The sequence below is a fragment of the Peromyscus californicus genome, unplaced genomic scaffold, assembly GCF_007827085.1.
Source record: "Peromyscus californicus insignis strain IS unplaced genomic scaffold, ASM782708v3 Scaffold_7__1_contigs__length_154581171, whole genome shotgun sequence".
Classification (NCBI taxonomy): Eukaryota; Metazoa; Chordata; class Mammalia; order Rodentia; family Cricetidae; genus Peromyscus; species Peromyscus californicus.
The window spans coordinates 4,226,564-4,250,086 of record NW_026294595.1 but is presented as its reverse complement, the minus strand read 5'-3'; the positions used below and the strand labels follow the sequence as shown (position 1 = coordinate 4,250,086).

Below are 23,523 nucleotides of genomic sequence, written 5' to 3'. Positions count from 1 at the left end.
CATGAAGACAAGAAAAGAGTACCTTTATGATCATGTTTGAGCAGAGAAGAAAAACAAGAACATTGTCCAAACCATAAAAAACATCTGTATCCTCTTTGCTGGCTAATCTGAGAGCCAATGGCTTTTTTTTTTTCCCAACTAGAAGAGAGTCAAGATGTCCATTATAGGGTTGCCCCTGTGTCCAGCCCAGAGCAGAACTCTGCTTCATTGAAGTCTCCCCACATAATCTCCAGAGCCCAAATTGCATAGTCTTTTCTAACATCCTCTTACCAAGAGGGCTTATGCCCACCCCTCATGGTGTGTTTTTCCCCGGTGAAATCAACAAATTCTATTCAATTACAAGTGTTCCTGCTTGAACTGACTGCATGGTCTGCAGCTTTAGATTTCAAAAAGAACGTGAATGTGACGGGAAAGTCCCAGAACCCAGGCTGACCTGTCCCTCTTCAAATTCATCACTAGAAACCTCCAGTGGCCTCTTCCCACTGAGAGACGGTGCGTTAGACCGTAGTCTGTTCAGTTTCCCTCTTGCTGAACAATGGCCTTCCTTTCAGCCTCAGTTGCCCCTTCCGTCCTGAGTCTTAGGTGATCTTCCTGCTGGTTTCTGAGATGTGAACTTTCTCAACACAAGCTCACCAGTCAGCTTCTGCCTCACATACCCCGCCTCCTGCTGATCACCACAGTCAAAGAGGGGTATGCTGCTGACCAAGGGTCAGATCCATCTTCCTGCACTCACACCCATTCCCTGCGTGTTATTCTCAGCTGTGTTTGCACTACGAGAGCTGAGCAGCTGCCACAGAGGCCGTATGGCCTGGGATGCCTGACATGTCCACAGATGCTCAAATCCAGCCCATGGCAAAGACAAGCAAGCGATCTGCTTATTGAATCCACTCTTCCATTCCTCCTCCTCCTTTTAAAGACAAGGTCTAAGACTCATCAAATGGGCTAGGGTGGTTTTCCGGAGAGTTCCTGTAACCCACCTGTCCCCACCTGCCCAGCACTGGGGTCACCGGTGTATGCCATCACTCCCAGCTTTTTACAGATTCTGGGAATTGAACGGGCTTCTCTACCTCCCCAGCCTAAGACGAACTTCCTACATCTCAACTGTTTATATGTCAAACTGGCTTTTCCTAGGAAAAATCTAGACCTTTACTTAATATTTTTCCTTAGAGTTACTTCTGGACACAGTTATGGCAAAAGAAGATTTTAAACCAGGACTTGGACTTGCTGCTTCTGTTTTTCAAGGACCTGCTCTATAGAGCTCTAACATGAAAACCGTTGATGTTCTGGTCAACCTCTGGGTTACGTGCCTCCTCTCTGCTTTGAAGACGATCCTGCCTCCTCCACCTCCCCAGGGGCTAACAACCTTCTCTAGGAAGCTCCGGACAACACCTTCAACTCTCTTCACATTTATAGATAGATACATACCTCATTACACACATGCACGCATTTGGTTTTGTTTCCTGTTTCCCATCATGAGATTATCAGACGATCTTAGTGCTTTAGATAGAAATGGCTAGAATATCCAGGTCCCTGTTTTCAGACAACCAGACAGATTAAGGGAGCTTAATCTACCAATGAGGGGCAAAGCCGAATCTAGAACTTGGATCTTCATGTTCTTCACCGTCAGTGAGAAACCCACAAGCAACAGCTTCCTGGATCCCTGTCAAGTTCTGGGCATTGTGCCAGGCCCCGGAAATAAAGGTGAATCGAGTGGTTGCAGACCTTGCTCATGCACAGCTCATAATGGACTCAGGGTGGCAACATGCTACACAATTCTATATAGTTAAATCATGGCAGGTGTACAAGTGCCTTGGAGGAGAAGTGCAGTATGAGTCAGGATTTGGTCTAGTTTGGAGTGTCACAAAATGTGACTAAGGAAGTGTGCTTGGAAGGCACAGGAGCAGGGAGCTATCAACAATTCAGCTGCATTTATGGCCTAAACTGGTCAATGGTCTGGTCTACTTGCCACCATGCTTGGGGACGGAAGCCCAACAGCTCCGTCCCTTGTGCCTTGGAAGCAGGTCCCTTCACTCTTCATTCCACAAGAAGAGGCAAGAGCCACATGCAGGTGTGCTTAGCCGAAGCCTCTCTACTCTCACTTGGCATCTTGGTCATATGCTGTATAGCTTGGCATTTTTTTGGCTTTGGCACCAAAAAGTCCTTAGTTCCTGGAAGTAGAAAAATCCCTGCCATTGATGAGACAAGCTGTGAAGCCTCAGATAACGACATTGACTTGGTAAAAGGCAGATTCCTTTGGTCCTTGTTACCATGACATCAACTGACCTAATTACACATTTCTTATGTTAACTCAGTGGAGCTAGTTAGCTTACACTTAAGAAACTCTGGTTACATTTACTTTCATCTTAGAAAATCAACCAGTGCAAGCTGTGGGCTCTGCAGCGGTGTGGACATGGGACACACTTGGGCTTTTATTTCTGCTTCTGCCTCACACTAGGCTGGGGAATTGCTTCATGTTTTGGAGCCTCCATTTTGGCAACTGTAAAATGGGGATAATAATCATCCCTACGCTCTGTGAGATTCTTGAGATACTGAATGTAGATATCTAGGAGAACTCTTTCCTAAGACCTAACAGGCTCCATGCAGAGTCACTTGGAACTTAAACTCTTGTATAAAGCACAAACTTAGGATCCAAAAGAGACTAGGTCCAGGCCAGAAGGACAGTCTCTGAAGTCCTGGTTTTTTCACTGGGGTCTGCCTTCTGGTAGAGCAATTACTGGCAAGAGCGAGTTCCTGGGGAAATGGATATGTGCTGAGGGAGGGAGAGAGGGAGGGAGGAGAGCAGAGGCTTTCCTGCCAGGGGTGCAGAGAGCAGGAGAGGGGAGCCAGTAGAATGCAACTCTCCTGCCTTCTCATGAGCTGAGGGCTCTGGGGGTGGCCTTCCGGGGTCAAAGTTCTCTATTGCCATGTCCCCTCCTCCGTGTTCCTGAAGCCAAGCCAGTATGAAATAACAGTTTTGAGTGCAAAGTCAAGCTTTAATGGCAAAGTCAAGCTTTAATGGCCAGTTTCTGCCCTTAGTATTTTTCTTTCAAGTAAAGGCTCTGTTTTTATAGGGTGCTGCATTTCAGGGGGCTCCTTTTCTGGCCCCAACACTCACTCCCAACTGCTAAGTGTTCAGTGTTGTTCAGTTTATTGGTGCTGATGTCCAGTGACCTTGGGAACCTTTATTCATGTTCCCACAAGGTTTTGCTATTTCACAAAGTCGTAACTTCAACTCGTGCCTTACTAAAAAGAAAGGGCAGTGAATTTTAGGATAAGTTTTCAAGAAAGATTGCCTTCCAGGAGAGAGAATGCCACCAGCAGGAGTCTATGGGGAGAGCCACACGGCCTAATCCCTTCAGGCATTTTCACAGCCGTTTAAAAAGATGTCTTCTGCAAACTCATCCAAATTAGCTAAAAATGCTTGACATGATGGACATGTTGTGTCTGTGGGCCAATATTCAATCCAGGTGGAGGAATCTAGAGGGTAGATGTACCTGTCAAGGCAAAAACGGAAACAGTGTTGGTGATGGTGGCCACAGACAGAGGAAAGCTATACTTGATTTCCTTGGGAAGAGATCAGATGCGGGCAAGTGTGTGAGTGTGTGATGTGAGTGGTGTGTGTGTAAGTGTATGGTGTGTATGAGTGTGAATGGTGTGTGTGAGTGTGATATGTGTGAGTAGGTGTGTATGAGTGTGTGGTGTGTGAATGTGTGTGGTGTGAGTGGTGTGTGTGTAAGTGTATGTATATATAAATGTGTATGTGTGATGCATGTGAGTGTGGTGTGTATGTATGAGTGTGTGTGGTGTGTGTGTATGAATGTGTGTGAGTGTGGTGTGTGTGCATGGGCATGTGTGTGGTGTGTCTCTCTACACTTAAGACTCTGCACACCGAGGGAGTGGACAGTGACCAGAGGATGTGGACGTGCGTTCTCAATTCCTCATTGGGTTTTGTCACTTGGATGGCTTAGCTCTCAGTCAAGGCTTCAGCTGTTGTGAAATTCAAGAGGCTTCATTAATACTTATAATGCTTTGTTGGCTGAACTTAAGACACCAATGGAATGTGAGTGTAGCTAAGAATAAACGACACTCAGGTTGGAGAAGAGGCCAGAGCTACAACTGCCAGTGACTTACTTGAGACTGAAATTGAGTTTGATCTGCAGAGCCTCTTTGCCCATGATCAGATACTGCTTCCCTTTCACCAGACCAGCATTGGCGCAGCTCATCTTCCTAATGAAGGTGATTTCAGAGCCCTTCTCAGCAGTGGCTTCCCCTGAGAGACACATAAGGAGGGTTATCAGAGTCACATTTTAATGTTACAATTATGAACTCTCTTCTTGAGCTGCTCAGTTCCCCATGGCCATGAGAGGTGAATACTGTTGAAGAGGGGTACTACCCCTGTGGTTGATATGAGACTGCAGTCAGGCTGTCTGGGTTAAACACCATCAGTGCCACTTCCCACCATGTGGCTCTGGTCACTGATTTATGCTCTCTGAAGTAAGGGCTCAGTCCCTCATTTGAACAATGAGCATGACAATATTACTACAGAACTACTAAGAAGGCTAAATAGTCTAACATGAAAAGTGCTGAGGGCAAAGTAAGAGTTGTTAAGTGTTATTATTTCTCATAGATCCAGGATTACTGTTTAATAGTTTTGTTCAGTATTTATCTCCATGTGTTTTATATATATAATTAAGGATGCATTTGGTTGTTTAGAATATTATTCTAAGCTGTGTTACTTTTGTTTATGTTGCATCTGTTTAACTCTGTGAAGCTGTGTTACTTTGCCTGTCTAAAACACTTGATGGGCTAATGAAGAGCTGAACAGCCAATGGCAAGGCAGGAGAAAGGATGGGTGGGGCTGGCAGGCAGAGAGAAGATATAGAAGGAGAAATCTGGGAAAGGGATGAGGAGCAAAAGAACAAGAGGAGGACTTCAGAGGCCAGCCACACAGCCACACAGCCACACAGCCAGCTACAGAATAAGAAATAATGAAAAGTATACAGGAATAGAAAAAGATAAAAGCCCAGAGGCAAAAGATAGAAGGGGATAATTTAAAGTTAAGAAAAGCTGACTAGAAACAAGACAAGCTAAGGCCAGGCATTTATAATTAAGAATAAGCCTTGTGTGTGATGTATTGGGGAGCTGGGTGGCAGACCCCCCAAAAGAGTGAAAAAACAACCAACAACATTTTGGTGTACCAACTTGGGGCTCTTAAATTTCCATAGGGCCTGAGAAAGCTTTTAAAGAAAAGGAAAGGAAAAAAAGACAAGGACATGACTGTGTCCTTTAAGAGTTGATGTTTGATAAGCACTGGAGGGTTCCTGTTTCAAATCACCCTCTGGAGCGATGGAAGGATCTTTCTACTGGCACTTGGAGGAGACCCAATCTGGTGTTGGTGTGGGCCTGGGGTTCTGTTTAATGTCTTTCCTCAGGACAATGAGGTTCCTCTTTGGGTTCCTGGGCACTGTGTGTGCCTTGTGGCTGCTGCTGAAACCCAACATGGCAGAGACCTATTGGGCCTTCATGAAAAACTCTTCCCTTCTGATGCCAATGGGGATTGAGAGCCCAATATGGCCAGCTTTGGGAGGCATTAACGTAAGCCTAGGAACTGTAGCCATGCGGTTGGATTCTCCAGAAGGTAATGTATGGTAACTGCTTTTTCAAGTATGTTTGAGAACGTGTCACCCAGACACCTTGGAGATTAAGGATAACCCTGAAGGTCACTGACCTCCATTTGTTAACAGTAGCATGCCAGCTAAGCCTTTTCATTTTCGAAATCCTCTTCAAGCTGGTTTTCAGGAGCAGCTCTGTGCAACATTTATTGACCTCCTGAAATTCATTTAGCCCCCTTTGAAGATACCTTAAAATTTATGAGCCTAAATGTAGCTATTATAAGACCATTAGTTATGCTCCTTGTGAGCTGCCTGTTTTTCCTTTATGGTTCTTAGTTGTTCTTTTGCAGAGCTGCCTGGTTAAGTCGTGCTGGGATCAAGAAAAATGGGCCTTGGCAGTTCGTGTTCCTGGAGTCGTGTCCATGCCAGTGGATGCCCACACACTCCAGAAGAGAATTTGACATTGCTGCTGCTGTTGTTGCTGTTATAGCAGTGGCAGCCACCGCTGCTACTGTTTCTGGGATTACCATTTCATAATTGCTTACTACAGCTAGCACAGTGGAGACCCTGGCAGCAAAAGTAGCTACCACAGTTAATCTTTCATTCTATTGGGCATGATAAATTTAATTCAATAGTTATATACATTGCGATTGGCTTTTTGAAAATTATAAATTTATAAACTCAAGTTCCATTTGTTTTTGGGATACCATCTTACAAGGACTCCAATTTGCAGTAAGGCTCGTTAAGGAAGGGAATGGCTCAGTTGCCTTTAGCCTCCTGGCTATAGGTGGGTTAGGACCTCTGTTGGTCTTTTCTGTGTCAAACACACAGATTGCAAACCCAGTGCCACTTTGAGATCTTTGGCAGCAGTTAACTCTGCGGCTCACACACGATTGAGCCTGTATGATAATGAGTATTCAGAGATGGGTAATACCTGGGGGGTGCTCACCAACCTAAGACAGAGCACCTGTGTGGCCTGGGCAGGCATCTCCATGATGAGTAAGGTGACCTGCTGACGTCCCACGCAACCTAAGTCAGAAGCTCATTTATTAGTAAAAGGGGGACCTGTAGGGCTCTGGGCCCCGTTTTGGGTAACTGTTGCTTTGCTTGCTGACCTTGACCTTGATATCCTCCCTATGCTAATGCCCTGCCGGGTTCCACTCTCCTGAATGCTTAAGGGAAGTTCCTTGTCTGTGTATCCTGCATTATGGGCATTAACAGCTTAGATGCAAGATTGTAAAACATAGGTAGCGAACTTCTGCCCTCCGGGGTTCTCCCATTGTGCTGTAAGCCTGTATTTAAGACCTCCTCCCTCCTTCAATAAACAGCATTCAGCATTAAAAAAAAAAAAGAGTCGCTGCTCAGCTGGCAATGCTAAATAAAAATGGCAAGCTAAGTAAAAACTGCTTGTAGCAACTCAGGTACCAGCTTCCATAGCTAGAAAGGTTTACTGCAGCTCCTCAGACAAAGCTCTGACTGGCCACGAGTTTCATGCTTGGTTTTCATGACCTGAGAAGTGGGTGGAGCCAGTTGAGACCTGTGTGTGGAGGATCCAAGTATAGGTTAGCACTTTAAAGGTTTGCTCACATGGTCAAAAAAGGCTGAAGGTATGCAGTAAAAGAGGTCCAGATGGAAAAACTTTTAAATAAATTACAGTGTGTTTTACAATGTGCATAGGCTTAAGAAAAGAAAAAGGGTATAGTCATAGAAAGAAATGAATAGTTTAAAAATAATAATAAAGTCTTTAAAGAGAGAGTAAAAGTAATATAAAAGGAAAAAGTCACGTAAGATGGGAAATACACAGGGAGTCTGGATCCTGTATGTTATTGTGTTGATTTTGAATTCTTTGATTGTTGAAAAGCAAAGGACAGCTGCAAAGAGACCTGGAATTGAAAGAGGAACTGTTGAAATAAACCAGCCTATATACTTTAGGAATGCCTTAACTTCTAGAAAGTCAAAAATTATATTTGTCAAATGGAAAGCAAAAATTCTTTGGAGTTTTGTTCCCACAGGAGATGAGAGGCTGTGGATTCCTTCAGGGTTAATATAGATCAGGTTTGATCAGGTGAGACCTCCTGAATCTTGACAGGTGATATCTATCAGCAAAGGTTACTATTGGTCTTCTCAGGACTTGGCCATTATCTCAAATTTTCTCTCTGGGACCCTAAAGATACTTCGTCCACAAACAGCAGGAAGCAGTTTGGAGAATACTAGTCCCACTTTTCTAAGAGTTTGGGCGTGTGGGTGATTTTTGGTTATTTGGTGGGTGATGGATGTTTGTTATTATTTAGGAGAATATAGAATATTGACACAAACTTAAAGTTATTTTTGTTATGCTGTATATATGTTTCTACTCTTGTTTAAAGGATTTTTGTATATTGATAAAAATTTAAAGTTATTTTTGTTACAACATATTGTATATGTTTCTATTCTTTTTTTTTTTTTTTTTTTTTAGGTTTTTCGAGACAGGGTTTCTCTGTGCAGCTTTGTGCCTTTCCTGGATCTCGCTCTCTAGACCAGGCTGGCCTCGAACTCACAAAGATCCGCCTGCCTCTGCCTCCCAAGTGCTGGGATTAAAGGCATGCGCCACCACCGCCCGGCATGTTTCTATTCTTGTTTAAAGTATTGTACCTATGCAGTTTACTTAAAAATGTAAGGTAAAATTCTAGTTTTTGAAAGCTATTATTATAAATTATATAGGAAAATCAAGAAACATAGGTCAGTAGTTAGTCATTTATAACAATCATATTTGTAGATATGTTAGGTATGTTTTCTAGGTTAAATAGATATATTTTAGATAGATGGTCTTCAAATACTTCAAAAACCTATAGAATATGGTATTTAAAATGTTTTGTTAGTTTAAAGTTTTTTTTTTTTATGACAATGAGACACATCTGCTCCTGGCATCACCAATTTACTTCAGAGAAGATGATGGGCATTGAAGAAACTCCTTATGGAGTTTGCTTTTATTGTGGCAAAGTTAGCCACTGAGCAAAGAAACTGTTCTTGCTTTTGACTGCTGACAATGTGCTGTGCAGACTAGACATGCAGGGCACATAGGAGAAAAAAAAACTGTTGAACTTTGCCAAAACAAGGCAGGACAGTCTTTCAAAATTCCTGCTTCACAGAAGAGTCTGTCAGACATTCTGCAGGACACAGAAGAAAGTGACTGCTAAACTTTGCCAAAACGATGCAGGACAGTCCTTCAAGTTTCCTGCTTCACTGAGAAGTCTTCCAGATACTATGGGCCTATAGGCTGAAGATAGATGTCCCAATGTTGCACTAGGAACTTTGGGTGACTGTCCAGGCAGCCAGATGTCTTTGTCATTACTAGAGTTTTTGGAAATTGTTTGCAATGCACTTACTGTTTACTCAAATAATATTATATCCTTCTGGGTCTTTGATGGAGTTGAAGTTACAGTTGCAGTTTTCTTTAGTTATGATAGAGTAAATTAGGTTTAAAACTTTAGATTCACTAAGGTAGGGTAGATAATGGAATACTTTCTTTTAATTTGCCAGACACAAATGAACTGGAATCCATTGTGAATGTAATCTTTACTTGATAATTGTTCTTATTGTGTATAGTCTTATTATGTTAAAGTTAAAACCTTGCTTTTTTTGTTTAGACAAAAAGGGGCAAATGTTGTAGAATATTATTTTTAAGGTGTGTTATTTTTGTTTATGCTCTAAAATGTTTGTTTAATGATGCAAAGATGTATTTGATTAAATAAAATTTACCTGTGATCAGGAGGCTGCGTCAGCAACTAGCTGTCCGAAGTGGTGGGAGGAGCCGGGTGAGAAGGGCTTTTAAGGAGGACGAGGGAAGCATGAGGGGTTTTTGGGTATGTGAGCAAGGAGAGGAGGTGAGCTACTTGCTTTTCAGTCTCTCTGGGGAGCTGAATTCCATCTTTTTTTTTTTTTTTTTTTTTTTTTTAAAGATTTATTTATTATGTATACAATGTTCTGCCTGCGTGTATGCCTGCAGGCCAGAAGAGGGCACCAGATCTCATTACAGATGGTTGTGAGCCACCATGTGGTTGCTGGGAATTGAACTCAGGACCTTTGGAAGAGCAAGCAGTGTTCTTAACCTCTGAGCCATCTCTCCAGCACTGGCTGTGAGCCATCTCTCCAGCTGGAGAGATGGCTCAGAGGTTAAGAGCACTGGCTGCTCTTCCAGAGGTCCTGAGTTCAATTCCCAGCAACCACATGGTGGCTCACAACCATCTGTAATGAGATCTGGTGCCCTCCTCTGGCCTGCAGAGATACATGCAGACAGAATACTGTATACATAATAAATGAATTCCATCTTAACCTTTGAATCATGAGTGCTTTAGAGGGACAGAGGTTTAGTTAAGTTCCCTTTGTAGCTTTGCGAGAGTCGGAGCCAGAGGGAACAGGTTTCCCTTTGGCTACAACCCATGTGGCAGAGTTGCTGATTCGGACAGCTGTGGCTTAAAAGGCAGCAACAATTTTGAAAAAGGACATTTGGTAACTGGCAATGGTCAGCTTTCTAGAAAGGCATGAGATGTGAAAAGATGGCAAATTTTATGGACGATAACTTTCGGATTCCTAAAGGACTCAGAAGTAGCCAGGACCTGTTGCTTCCACCCAGAATGCAGTCTTCCCCAAGTTTAGCCTGTTGAGTTTCACATGTTTAAACCTACCTTCACTTCTCACAGCGTCAGCTAAGCCCTGCTTGTTTACCTTTGCTGTAATAGTAACAGAGATCACTTCAGGTCTTCTACCACTGAGCTATACCCCAGCCCCTCTCCCACTTCTTTTATGTCTTTACACATTAACCTATCTAATCTCCCCCTCCCATTCCTCCCTCCATCCTCCACCCCCTCTCTGTCTCTCTCTGGTATATATGTGTGTGCTTATGAAGGCAAGAAGTTGACTTTGGACGGTTTCTTCTATCACTTTCCGTCTTAGTTTTGGAGACAAGATCTTTTAACCTAGGGTCACCATTTTGACTAGACTTGATGGCTAGGAAGCCCCCAGGATCTATTTGCTCACCCCCACCAAGGCTCGAGCACTGGGCTTATAGATGTGCACCATTGCATCCAGCTATTTACATGAATGCCGGGGATCTGAACTCAGGTCATCACACTTGAGCAGCAGGCTCTTTTACCCACTGGGCCACCCCCCAGCACTTACACCTGAATTTCTACTCCAGTTTTCTGCCCCACATGTCTCAGTTCTCAGACACACTAGAAACTTCTTGAGGGCAAGGACCGGCCTGACTCACCGCTGTAATATTTGGGACCACTCTTCAGCTACTTAACTGTGTCATAGTCTCCCTAGCGTAAAGCCTAGAGAACTCTCCAACCTGTCAGTCAATGTATATAATTGCTGCATACATAACTTTTTCTAGTACCATCGATTCTAGCATACACATGCTAATTCAGACTGATTTTTTTAGACTGTCCAAGGATACAGCTCTCCGTTGTAGCCACCACCCTAGCCACATTCCCAGCACCCTCAAGCCAGCCACTGTTGGAGAAAGCAGTGTGGCAATACTGGGTCTTAATATTTTACAACTTTTTGTTAGTGAAAAATTTCAAGTATGTTCAGAAGAGCAGAGAACAGTTAACTTCAGCAATTACAAACCTTTTCTTTTGTTCCCATGTTCTCGCTAGCATCCTTGAATATATAAAATAACAATTTATCAATATAACTTGATACTAAAAATGGGTTCTGTGTAAGTAGGAAGCATGAGGGCTTCTGATATTATGTAACTTCAAAATTTCTAATAAGCATTAAAATTACTAGAATTAATCTTCAGAATCCACAGGACAAAGAGGAAATGACACTAATGAAGGGCTGTGACTTTGGGACCGCCTGACACCATGTGAAATCAGAGCCATGTGGGTGTCTGTGGACAACACCATGTGAGCACTGGGATCAATCAGACTGACACTTCGCATTTCTCAGGAGAAAAAGATCTCCCTTCCTTTAGTGGAAAGACAAATGGCAGCCAGAGGAGGCGGCACACACCAGCATGTAGGTGGCTGATACAGAGGATTGTGAGTTCAAGGTCAGCCTGAGCTACACAGTGAGACCATATCATTTTAAAAGTTAAAAGATGTGGCTAATTATTGCTTCTGATGTGAATATCAGATGAAAACAGTGCTAAAAATATGGAGAGTGGGAAGATGACACAATCAGAATGGCTCAAAACTGGGGAGGGGCCACCAATGACACCAAAATGAAAGCTGACAAGAGGAACCAGGAAACGTTTGTGTGTGTGTGTGTGTGTGGATAAATCAAATAAAAAATTGGAAGCATTATGAAAAAAATTTAATTCTATATAGGGCATGATTGTCAGAATTGATGAAGACACACGTCAATAAAAACACGTTACAATGTGGACTTACGGCACTACTGACTGCAGAATTTATATTTACTCCAATGAGATGTCAGCTGTTTAGAGACATAAACAAGGGAATGAGCTTAACTTACTTAATAAATATTTAATCATATATGTGTTGTAAGGGCCAGCAAGATGGCTCAGCAGGGAAAGGTACTCGGCTCCAAGCCTGATGACCTAAGTTCAAGGCCCAGGAGTACATGGGGGAAGGAGAGGGCCAGCTCCTGCACGCCATGCTCTGACTCCCTGTGTGTGCCACAGGTGCACACACATGCACACATGAGTAACTGTGATAAAAGGTGTGTTTTAAGTAACTTACATGAAACATGAAAGGCTAAAGATGGTTATGCTGACGTAGAGAGCATTTGCTAAAATCTGTGATAAGAGAAGTCATTGAGAACTAGAAACTTCCTGAAGGTGAGACCCCGTGACTGTTTTTGAGTCAACTCCGTGTCTGGTACAGTGCCTGACTGGTAAGCTGCACCAAATGCTGAGGGGGAGCAGGACATCTCACCTGTTCTGTAGATGTCCAGAAGAGTCGCAGTGTACTTGACAAAAACGTTTTCTTCAGTGGTGGAAATGATCCTAACCTTATAAGCTGGTGAAAGCAAAACAGGACAAAATGAAACAGTCCAGATGGAACACCACCAATGCCACCCCCAGAGGAAGCCAGGGCTTGTCATCGGATGAGGAATGTGGACGGCAGGTATCAGGACACCCTAGGGTGGATCTCATTTATTCCCTGGATCTTCCCAAATCCCTCAGCTAAATTGTTAGATTAAAAAAAAAGTGAGATGAATTCAAAGGAAGGAAATACACAAAGTTGATTCTGATGTCAGTAATTCTGCTGAGAAGATCCTGTAGATCACGATGGCACTAACAGCAGGACCAGGGTCACTCCATTCCTATCACTATTCCCTCATGGCCTTGGGCAAACATTTAACCTCTTTGAACCTCAGTTTCTTCACTGGTATATAGTGATGGTGGTTTGATGCTCTAGGGTGGTGGGTCTCATCTTCCTAACACTGTAACCCTCTAATACAGTTCCTCATGTTGTGGTGACCCCAACCATAAAATTATTTTCGTTGTTACTTCATAACTGTAATTTTGCTGCTGTTAGGAATAATAATGTAATATCTGATATTTGACCCCAAGGGGTCAAGACCCACAGGTTGAGAACTGCTGCTTTAACGTGTCCTTATGGAACTCATGCTTTGGTTAAGTGTGAAATGTCCTCTGTAAGGGCGTGTGTTTGAACGTTTCTTAAAGGTTCCACAACCTTCCCCTCGTTGGTTGGGAAGGTTGTGGAACCTTTAAGAAATGAAGCCCTCCTGGAGGAAGTGGAATCCTGGGGTGGGCCCTGCAGTACTGCAGACATGGCTCACTTCCTGTTCCCTTTCTGCTTCCTGAGTACAGATGCAATGTGCCTTCCCTGCCTACAGCATGTCTCCCCACCACAGTGGGCTTTATCCTTCTGGAACAACAAGCCAAAACAAAGCCTTTCTCTCTTAAGATGCTGTTGTTATGGTGTTTTCTCACAATAATGGAAAAGGGATTAAGATGTTCAGCAAAAAAACACATACAAAACATACAAAAAACCAAACCAGCTCCGTGTGTGTGTGTGTGTGTGTGTGTGTGTGTGTGTGTGTGTGTGTGTGTGTGTGAGTGTGTGTGTGTGTTTAAACTTGGAAACAACATCCTTTGTGAGAGAATTTGAAAATAATAGTGTACAGTACTCTCCACCAAAAAAACCAAAAAAACAAACCCAGACCCAAACCAGAAGTACCTGAAATAGACACAGGGAATGAATGAAAGGCCGGTAGAGGTATCCCACACCATGATGGGCAGAGGTGTCCCCCGCCATGATGGGCAGAGGTATCCCAAGCCATGATAGGTAGCATTTGACTCCAAAAATAAAGGAGTGATTTATTTAGTTTTCTTTCTTTTCTGTTTTCTTTCTTTTTTTCCCCCAAGGGTGTCAGATCCCCTGGAACTGGATCTGACCATGTTCAGATGTTATAAGCAACCATGTGGGTGCTGGAAATTGAACCTGGGTCCTCTGGAAGAGCAGCCAGTGCTCTTAACCCCCAAGCCATCTCTCCAGCCCCCACTTATTTAGTTTTCTACTTCAGTGATAAGATATACAGATCTCATAGGTAACTCATAGAAGAAAAAGTTGACTTGTGGCCTATGGCTTCAGAATTAGGACCCATGATGGCAGAGCAAAGGCACCATGACAGAAGAGCTAAGAGCTTATATCTTGACCCTCTAGTTGGAGGGAGGGAGAGAGAGAGAGAGAGAGAGAGAGAGAGAGAGAGAGAGAGAGAGCCTGGGAAGAGCATGGACTTTTGAAACTTCAAAGCCTGCCCCCAGTGACACACCTCCTTCCCAAACAGTTCTACCAACTGAGGACAAGTATTACATGTATGAGCCTGTGAAAGCTGTTCTCATTCAAACCACCAGAAGGATTTAATTCTCTCAGGGACATCATACAGCCTATAGCTGTCCATGGAAACTTAGATCTGAGCTCTGGACAATGAGAAATGAGGAGAGCCCCAAGCACAGATGGCAACTCTTTACATATCAAAAGTTGTTTAGTAGCCCCCTCTTTGCCTTAAAGAAAAATTTAAAGAAATAACCTTTGTTTTTTTCTCCCCCTTCTCTACTGTCTCCACTGGAAGAGCATACAACTGAAATCCTAAGAATCTGTGGCCTTTCTTTCTTGGTGTGTGTGTGTGTGTGTGTGTGTGTGTGTGTGTGTGTGTGTGTGTGTGTGTGTGTATGTTGGTGCATATGAAGGTAGGTGCTCATGAAGGCCGGAGAGCTTGTATCTCTGGAGATGGAGTTGCAGGAGGAGAGTTGCCCCACATGGGTGCTGGGGACCAAACTCAGAGCCTATGGAAGAGAATTCCACAGGCTTAACCACTGAGCCATCACTTAAGCCCCAAATTCTGTGGTTTTTCAAAAGTTGTCTTGGAATAGGTATAGTACATCTATTCAGAAGGCCTAGTAGGGGAAGTTTTGCTGGACACCTTACCATATGCAATCTCCGGTTTACATGCCGTTTCTCTCCTGGTGTCTGCGGAGATGGACAGGTCCACTTCTGCCTTCAGTTGCCCACAGTCAGCTGGGTTGTGTGGGGAAAGAGTGAGCGTTAGGTTAGTGTACTGAAGGGGGCACCCTCTGTGCAAGTGAACAGTCTTCCAGTGAACAGTCTCCCGTGAGCCCGGAGATAATCTGGGACCATTTCTTACAAATGCCAGATTCCTAAAACCTGTCCATTTTCTTCTCTTCCAAGTGAAACATTATATAAGGCAAAAATGAAACCAGCCAACCAAAGTCTTAACACAGACTTATTACATGGCTACTTATTCCACAGCCAGCTCTTCAGAAAAGCACATCCTTCCCATGAAGGAAGTGCATGGGGAGTAACTTTCCATTTTAGGAGTTTAATGAAACATAAAATGATGATTTGATTTTAGCTATAAGAGGGTACAATAAGGAACTAAGAAGTAGAAAAACAAAAAATAACTGAAAACAACAAATAATAAACAAACCCTAATAGATGGTTAAACAATCAAAACCAATGTAGACTCACAGAGAGATGATGATTTCTGATGAGTTTGGGTGAGTTGCCAAAAAGGCTTCCTTTGATTTCAAAGAGACAGAATTAAACTTGGAGAAGTGACAGAAAATCCCATTAACCAGAATTAAAAGAGAGAGGAAGGCCTGGTGGCCTAGACCTGTGTCTCTGTTCTCTTTGATTATGGTCCTTTGCTGAAAAATTAGGTGAAAGTAAAAAAGAAACCATGACTACTACATATGTCCCCCTGGACACCCAATGGCGGTCTGGATGGAGTTTCCGTTCTTGTGGAGGGAGGGTCCCACCAGGGTGTGTGGGAGCGCTGTAAGGAAGTGGCTCAGGGAATAATTACTTTCTAGTCAGCTAAGATTCCATATCTACTTCTGAGAAACCATGGTTTGACCAAACAGCTCCCCAAGATTCCCTTCAGACAGGGACAGGCAGAGCAAACAGGCAATTACCTTCCACACACTGGCATGCTGCTCCTTCACAAACTCTCTGAAGTCTGGTGTCAGAAGTGCTGTAAAACATGGTGCACTGCTTGTCTGTGGGAATGGAGACACAGTCACAAGGAGTGGTGGGCTGCTACACAACACATGCAGTCATTGAGTCTCTTACCAGGGGCTTCAGAGATGGTCTACACCAATCTTTTCATTTACAGCTCTAGGCCCACAGAGGTTAAATTATGAATTGGCTGTGCTGGAAGGGTCCCTGTTCCTGAAGAACCCCACCTCCACTTTGTTATTTTGGCTCTGTATTTGAAATTTTACTGTTTAGCAGTCATTTCTTAGAATGCACACACACACACACACACACACACACACACACGACATGGGATATATACATATACCATATATGCATATATATGAGAAGAGAGATTAGGTATGTTCTATGTGAATTCAGAAGATGAACCTAGCGTTTGCTCCACTTAAGGATTTTCTAACAAACACAGCTGCCCAAAGTGGATAATCACTTCCCCTTCTCAGAAGGAGTTGGACTGAGTTCACATGTACTGGATGATACAAGTGAACATATCAGGGCATGAGGATGAACATATGTGAGGGCTGGTGGGAATGGTATAAAACCAGGTAATTTCAGGGCAAGGTGGCAACTGTAATCTGTGTGCCAGCAGTGAGAGAATCAGAAAGGGTGGGGTCGTTCTGAGAGGATGAAACAATTGGGCAGTAACTGGGCTACTTTAGAGAGGAGGGATTCAAGTGACACCGGGAGTGACTACCACAAAGGAACTCGAGGTGAAACATTTTAAAGTTGAGGGTAATGTAGTCTGGTATTCTAAACAGGAGGAAGATGAGCACCGAGGCATGAACCGTTAGGCTTGATTACGAAGTTGTTTGAAGGCAGTATTTAAAAATGAGTGTTTAGGTTGGACTTTTCAAAATAGGCTTTAAGAAAGGCAGTCTGTAAAGTGTGCAGGCCTCCTTGGATTTCTAAGATACACAGACTCTCCATAGGAAACTAGAGTTGAGCAGAGCTGGTTACCTGGTCTATGATATTCATACACTGTGAAGGTAGCAGGATTCAGAAACCCAACTTGGAAAAGCTCAAATATCCGGAATTGGACACAAAGGAAATCTCTGGAGGGAATCTGTTTGACAAATTCAAGGTTGTAAGAAGCTGTGGGGGAAGAGGTATTCACAAAGGCTCAGCATGTAAAGATGTGCTGGAAGGTGGGAATGCCTGGAGGTGGAACTTACCGAATTCAGTTGCAGAATAACATGGCCGTCTTTGATCTGGTAATCAGTTAGGAGTTGATCCACTCCTTCCACAAGCTAAAGAAGAAAGAGGAGAGAGAGAGACAGACAGACAGAGACAGAGAGAGAAAGAGACAGACAGACACAAAGAGGCAGAGAGAGAGAGACAGAGACAGAGACACATACGGAGAGACAGAGAGAAACAGAGACAGAGACAGAGAGAGAGACAGAAAAACAGAGAGAGAGCACTTGAATTTACTTTCTCGTCTTTGTGTTGAATTACATTTCCCTGTTGATTAAGCCAGAGTATGATCCAGCACTCCGAGCTAAGGATGATCCCTCTTTCTGGAACCCCCAGCACATTGCTGCATGTATGCACATGTTTTGGTTAAGTGACCATCCTGCTTCATTTTCTTAAGTCAAATCACAGTTGTTTTGGAAAGAATATTTTGGGTGATTGTATGAGTGAGGTATTAAAGTAAAAGAATATAAATTTGCCCATAAAATAATGTAGGAAAGAAACCCCAGCATTCACAATATCTCAAAGAAAACACTTGCAGCACGTAAATCTTCTTGGTTAGCTCCAATTCCTGTTGGCAGAGAGATATCCATCACTGCGTGGGAGGATCCGGATGCTGACTCTTCCTTGCTGGGCTTGTAGCTAAAATAAATCAGAGATTAAGAAATGGATTAAATAAATTACAAGATTTTTAAAGAAAGAGCCCCATTCCTTAGCTGTCTTTATTTAGTTTTATATATATATTTTGGAGACAGGACCTCACAATGTAGTCCTTGGCTGTCCTGAGACTATGAGAACTATGTAGCCTAGGCTGGCCTCAAACTCACTGAGATTGGCCTGCCTCTTCCTCCCCAAGTGCTGAGATTAAAGGCATGCGCACTATGCCTGCCCTTATCCTTTAAGTTTTAAATTTGGCCCTATCAGAATCTGTGAGTGTTGGAGTTGCGGAGGGTCTTTGGGCCATCTATTATAAGCTGTCCTTGGCCAACAACACCAGCACACCACTGTTCTGGAGCATAGAAATCATCCACTCCATGACAATAGATGAAATTAAGACTGGAGTGCGGCACCCAGCCCAGAAAACACAGGTGCTTCAAGCAGAGCTGTGTATGAATCCAGGTTTCTTAATTCCTATTCTAGTTCTTTTTTTAAGAGACTAATTCGAACTAAAATATTAATTGTGTATCATAAAGAGAACCCAAACCCAAATGCTAACCTTAACCCTACTCAGACCCTAACCAAAAGAACTAAACTTAACCCTAATCCAAACACTAAACCTTAACACCTAACCGATAACCATAACCCCAACCCAAATCCAAACCATACCCTAACCACTAACCCTAACCCCTAACATAGACCCTAAACATAATCCTAACCTCTAATCCTAATCCTAACACTAAACCTAAGCACTAACACTAACAACTAACCATAACCCCTAACACAAACACTAATCATAACCCTAACCCTAAACCTGACCATTAACACTAACCACTAACCATAACCCCTAACATAAACCCTAACCAAACCCTAACCCCTAAACCTAACCCTAACTCCTAACTCAAACCCTAATCATAACCCTAACCCATGACCCTAACCCCTAACTGAAACCCTAACTATAAACCTAACCCCTAACCCTAATCCAAACCCTAAAACCTAACCCAACCCTAATCCCTAACCTAATCCCTTACCTAAACCCTAACCATGACCCTAACCCCTGACCTTAACCCTAACCTCAAGCTGACATGTCAGCAGCTCGTTTCTCTGCATGGTGAGACTGTGCTGGGTTATATTTCTTCTTTCTTTACTCTGCCTGCTTTCTAAGTTCTCAAGCATGGGTACTTCAAGAAAAAACTGGGCCTTCAAAGACTCTGTGGTCTAGAAATTTTGCTAGTTTGAAGTTAAGGAAAAACAGTGAGTAAAATAAGACCTCCCTCTCCCTCCCTCCCTCCCTCTCCCTCCCTCCCTCCCTCTCCCTCCCTCCCTCCCCCCTCTCTCCTCCTCCCCCTCTCTCTCTTTTTCCACGATCTCTTCCTCTTCATCTCTCTCCCTCCCCCCTCTTTTCCTCTCTCTCTCTCTCCCCCTCCTCTCTCCCACCCCCTCTGAAAGGGGATCAGGAAGTCTGGGTCTTGTCCCAGTTTTACTGAGCCATTTCCACATATCATTTTCTTATTTGTGGAAGTCACTGTGAGACGTATAGCCAGGTGTTTTAAACCATCTTTATGACTCTAGGGCTTTGAGGGCGGAGGCTTAGTGCTACCAGTGGCAGTTAGGGGACTGAGGAGAAGGGCGGGTGGGGGGAGGCAGGGAAGGAGCTACTGAGTGGCACAAGGTGACCCTGGGCTTCAAGATGCTCAAAAGCGGCTGCATGCTGGAGCAGAGCGGGGTGGTGGTGGTGGGTGGGTGGGGGCACTTGGGAAAGAGGAGGTTCAGGGGTAGGTAGCTCACAAATGATTTCACCCAAAGGAATGGGTCTTAGGGAAACAGATGGTACTGGGAGCTGACGAGGTATCCAGGTACATCTTTTCCTCAGCCACCTGTGAAGAGCATTCAATCCAGCTCTTATGAGGAATTAAAAAAAAAATCCCATTTATCACAATAATTAAAGGCACTAAAAAAAAAAAAATCCCTGACTCATAAAAATGTAACTCCATCCTCACCAAAGGAGCCATTTAGAAGGGAACACGGGATCCCTTTGACTGGTGTCTTGACATCTGAGCACGTCCTTAATTGGATGGGGAGAATCGGGGATTTCTGGCTCACAGATGCAAATACTATGTCTGCAGGATGCAAAAAGCCTCCCGGGTGGAGAGTGTCCATGAAAAGGTTGGTGGAGCTTGATGACTGGTTGCCATGGGGACTGTTTCAATTGTTGAACAGAAATCCTTCGTTCAAGAAGCCCTTTGCCTGCTGCCAAAACCAGCAATCTTCCCCAAAGGCATTTTGTTACAGAAATGAAATCCTTCCCTGGCCCTCCCCTTTTCTTACGATTCTACCAAGAGGTTGAAAAAAAAAGAAAAACTAAATACACAAAAGAGGCCTCTGAACGTACAGTGTGCTGGCAATTTTTTAATCGAGAGAGAATATTTGAAGGCAAAGAATTTCTTAAATGAATAAAGACTGCTTAGTTACTTTGGAATACACCCAAGCTAACTACAGTGTCACAGTTCTAAAAGCAACTTCCACCGCCTTTTTAGGACCCCCCCCCCCCAATTTGGAAAAACAAACAAATAAGCAAAAAAAAAAAAAAAACCAAAGCAAAACCGAAACAACACCCAAAAGAGATGCTCTCCAGCACCATAGTTCCACTTGCTCTTTTGTGCTCTGACAACTGGGATCAGGCATCCTCTCCAGGAAGTCCAAGAAGGACTTTGAAAGTGTCCTTTTGTGTACAGCAGGGTTGGGGACAGTCAGAACTGGCAGAAACTCAGAGGCAAGACTGTCCAATGTGTCTTACAGGACAGGCCCCCAGACTGAACTGATGTGCTCTGCTGAGGATCACTGGAATGTTTGTGGGAAGGGCTACCTGCAAGTGCGTCACCCCCTTATCCCAGAGCTCTTCTCCAGGCAGCTCCGGAGGTCACCTGTCAGTCCCGAGCACTGATTCTAGCTCTCAGATGATTGCTTAGACTGCTCTGTGACAAGTGTTACACATTTCAAAGACAGCGGTGGAGTTGCCCCGTCCCCAGCTACAGGGACTTAAGAGCAGGAATGGTGGCTCGCTTGAAGAAAGCTTCTGGGAGAAGGTGACCTCGGCAGAAAGACATTGGGATGAGGGGTTTGAGAGGAAGCAGAGGGTGAAACCTGCCCAGGGCAGATGTAAAGAGGCTGGAAGGAAGAAAGGGAGGGGTGGGGGAGGGAGGGAGAGAACTAGGAAGGAAAGAATTAAGGAGGGGAGGACTACTTCCCGCAGGGAATGAGGCAGCTGTGGTGAGAAAATCCAAAGGGGTGAGAGACAGGCTCAGGATCACAGGAACGGCTAAGAAATAGCTGGGAAGGAGACGGCAGAAGAGGACTATTTCTCGGGATCAATGGTCTTAGTATGCAGCCATTGAAAGAGGTGGTTTAGATACTGGATGGGGGCGGGGCACAGGAGCCAGGGGGTTGAGACCTTGCCTCTGTCTCTGATGGAGAATGTGGCTGGTTACTTCACCTCCTTTATTTCTAAAACAAGGGAATTCCTAGTCACCAGCAAAGTCCGTTCAGTTAGAGTCTAGTACACATCTTGCACCAATTTTCTCGGTCCACACTGGGCACTATCGTGTGTGATTACAGGTGTGCACAAACAACAAAACAGGACTTGGCCTTTGCCTTATCACTGACAACACTGAGATTTATGGAGGTGGAATGTGGGGGTGGGTGTGGGGGGAGAAAGAAAGAAAGAAAAAGGAAAACCCCAAAATACCAAAACCAAAATAAAAAACAACAAACAAGCACAACACAACAAAACAAAACACTAGAAACAAACAATCGAGTGAACGAATGAACAAGCAACTGAGTATCCCTGGCAGGGTTAAAAGGCTTGTTAAAAAGGTTACTGTAGCGGAGTAAGACCCCAGAAACCCTGCTATGAAATGGGCTCACCTGGCACATGCTACTATGTTCTTGTGTTCGGAGTCACTGTAGCTGGAGTAGCTGGAGGCTGCCACATAGACAAACACAGAAACCAATTACAAATAGGAAGTAAACTCTTTTTACTTATTTTGGAGCATGCGTGGACAGAGTCGTTAAAGAGAAAGTCTCTAAAAGGACAGAGTCGTTAAAGAGAAAGTCTCTAAACACCCTTAGAAATGGTTTGTGATCTGGAAGTTGGCACTTGTGGCGATCTTAAAGTCACTGGCAAGAGCGGGATGCCACTGTCACTAGAGACGCTCTCTGCTCTCAAATCTCTCATGTGTCTGGGGGATCTGGAAAGAGGGGTGGAGGGCAGTTTCCTGAAGGAACAGGCCTGAGTTACTGATGAGGAAGGTATCAGCACGTATGTGGCCCTGGGGCAAAGGTCAGAAGAGGACAGGAGCACGTAAGCAGACTTGACTTTGGGTCTGGAAAAGCCAACAAACCAGCAGGGGCACGAGAAGGCTGTGTGTTTAGAGAAGGCAGCACATTTTTAAAAGACCACAAGTACTGGAGAGAGCAAAGATGAGGGAGGAAATGAACATGGCTATGAGCAACCTGTGGGGAGAGGTTTCCTGAGACAGAATCCTCACCAAAAAGCAACAGAAATCCAAAGGAATATTCCATTTCTAAGCCTTACAACCTGTTACATACTTTTTTGTTTGTTTGCTTTTGTTTTTTTTTTTTTTTTTTTTTTTTTTTTTTTTTTTTTTTTTTTTTTGAGACAGGGTTTCTCTGTGTAGCTTTGGAGCCTGTTCCGGAACTCACTCTGTAGCCCAGGTTGGTCTTGAACTCACAGAGATCCGCCTGGCTCTGCCTCTCAAGGGCTGAGATTAAAGGCCTGCGCCACACTGCCTGGCCCTGTTACATACTTTAAAAGCATCGATAATAAAGTACTAACACTGAATACATTCAGTTTAGCTGCTGTATCACTTGGTATTAGTTTGTAAGTTATTAAAATTACATCTATTGTAATAAATGGTAGTGATAGTTATTTGGATGCCAACCTACTTAATAACTAGATTAAGAATTTTTCTTTCACAGACACATGTTTCCTAATTAGGGATGCTCTCTACCTGACATTTTCAAAGTGTAGCTAAAATACAGACTGCATCAGGTCATCTTACCGTCAATGTCTTGGGTATCAATTTTCAAGTAAAAGCTGCAAAATTCCTCAGAGACACTAGTTTTGTGAACCACAGTTTTGACCTATGTTGGGATATGGAAATAAGAAGATTCCATGTAAAATGGGAAAATGAAAAAGCATTACATTAGTACTCTAGCTGAGAGGAGAGTGGTTTTTGGAATCCAGCACAAATGATGCATTTTTCTTTCTTTTCTGTTATTTTTTGAGTCAGGGTTTCTCTGTGTAGCCCTGGCTGTCCTGGAACTTGATCTGTTGACCAGACTGGCCTTGCGGATGACATATGTGGATGAGTCAGTAACAAACAAGTCCAAACAAACGAGAAGAACCAGAAAACACAAAATGATGACTTTTGGCCAAGCACAGTCTTCATCCGAATCCCTTATTCAGATCTGAAGAATGGCTCCCCAGCACCTGCTCCACAGCCGGTACAGCTTAACGTCTTACCGTAGTCTTAGCCAGCCTAAGAAGA

General features: G+C 43.7%; 1 protein-coding gene across 2 annotated transcripts in view; it reads right to left on the bottom strand.

Moving 5' to 3' along the window:
- Nucleotides 1–2,986: 2,986 nt before the first annotated feature.
- LOC128101160 (complement C5) overlaps nt 2,987–23,523 on the bottom strand; it is a 107,635-nt gene continuing 87,098 nt past the window's right edge. Inside the window, exons 32-42 of one of the 2 annotated variants that reach the window (XM_052724015.1) lie at nt 23,035–23,116; nt 22,366–22,372; nt 21,878–21,919; nt 17,836–17,938; nt 17,281–17,355; nt 17,066–17,171; nt 16,027–16,110; nt 15,020–15,109; nt 12,497–12,580; nt 4,132–4,270; nt 2,987–3,494 (exon numbers count right to left, since the gene is read on the bottom strand). In XM_052724015.1, coding sequence (XP_052579975.1) covers nt 3,356–3,494; nt 4,132–4,270; nt 12,497–12,580; nt 15,020–15,109; nt 16,027–16,110; nt 17,066–17,171; nt 17,281–17,355; nt 17,836–17,938; nt 21,878–21,919; nt 22,366–22,372; nt 23,035–23,116 — 951 coding nt within the window. In that variant the 3' untranslated portion in view covers nt 2,987–3,355. Of the gene's footprint in view, nt 3,495–4,131; nt 4,271–12,496; nt 12,581–15,019; nt 15,110–16,026; nt 16,111–17,065; nt 17,172–17,280; nt 17,356–17,835; nt 17,939–21,877; nt 21,936–22,365; nt 22,373–23,034; nt 23,117–23,523 lie in introns of both variants that reach the window. The other variant, XM_052724016.1, reaches the window with a different exon arrangement.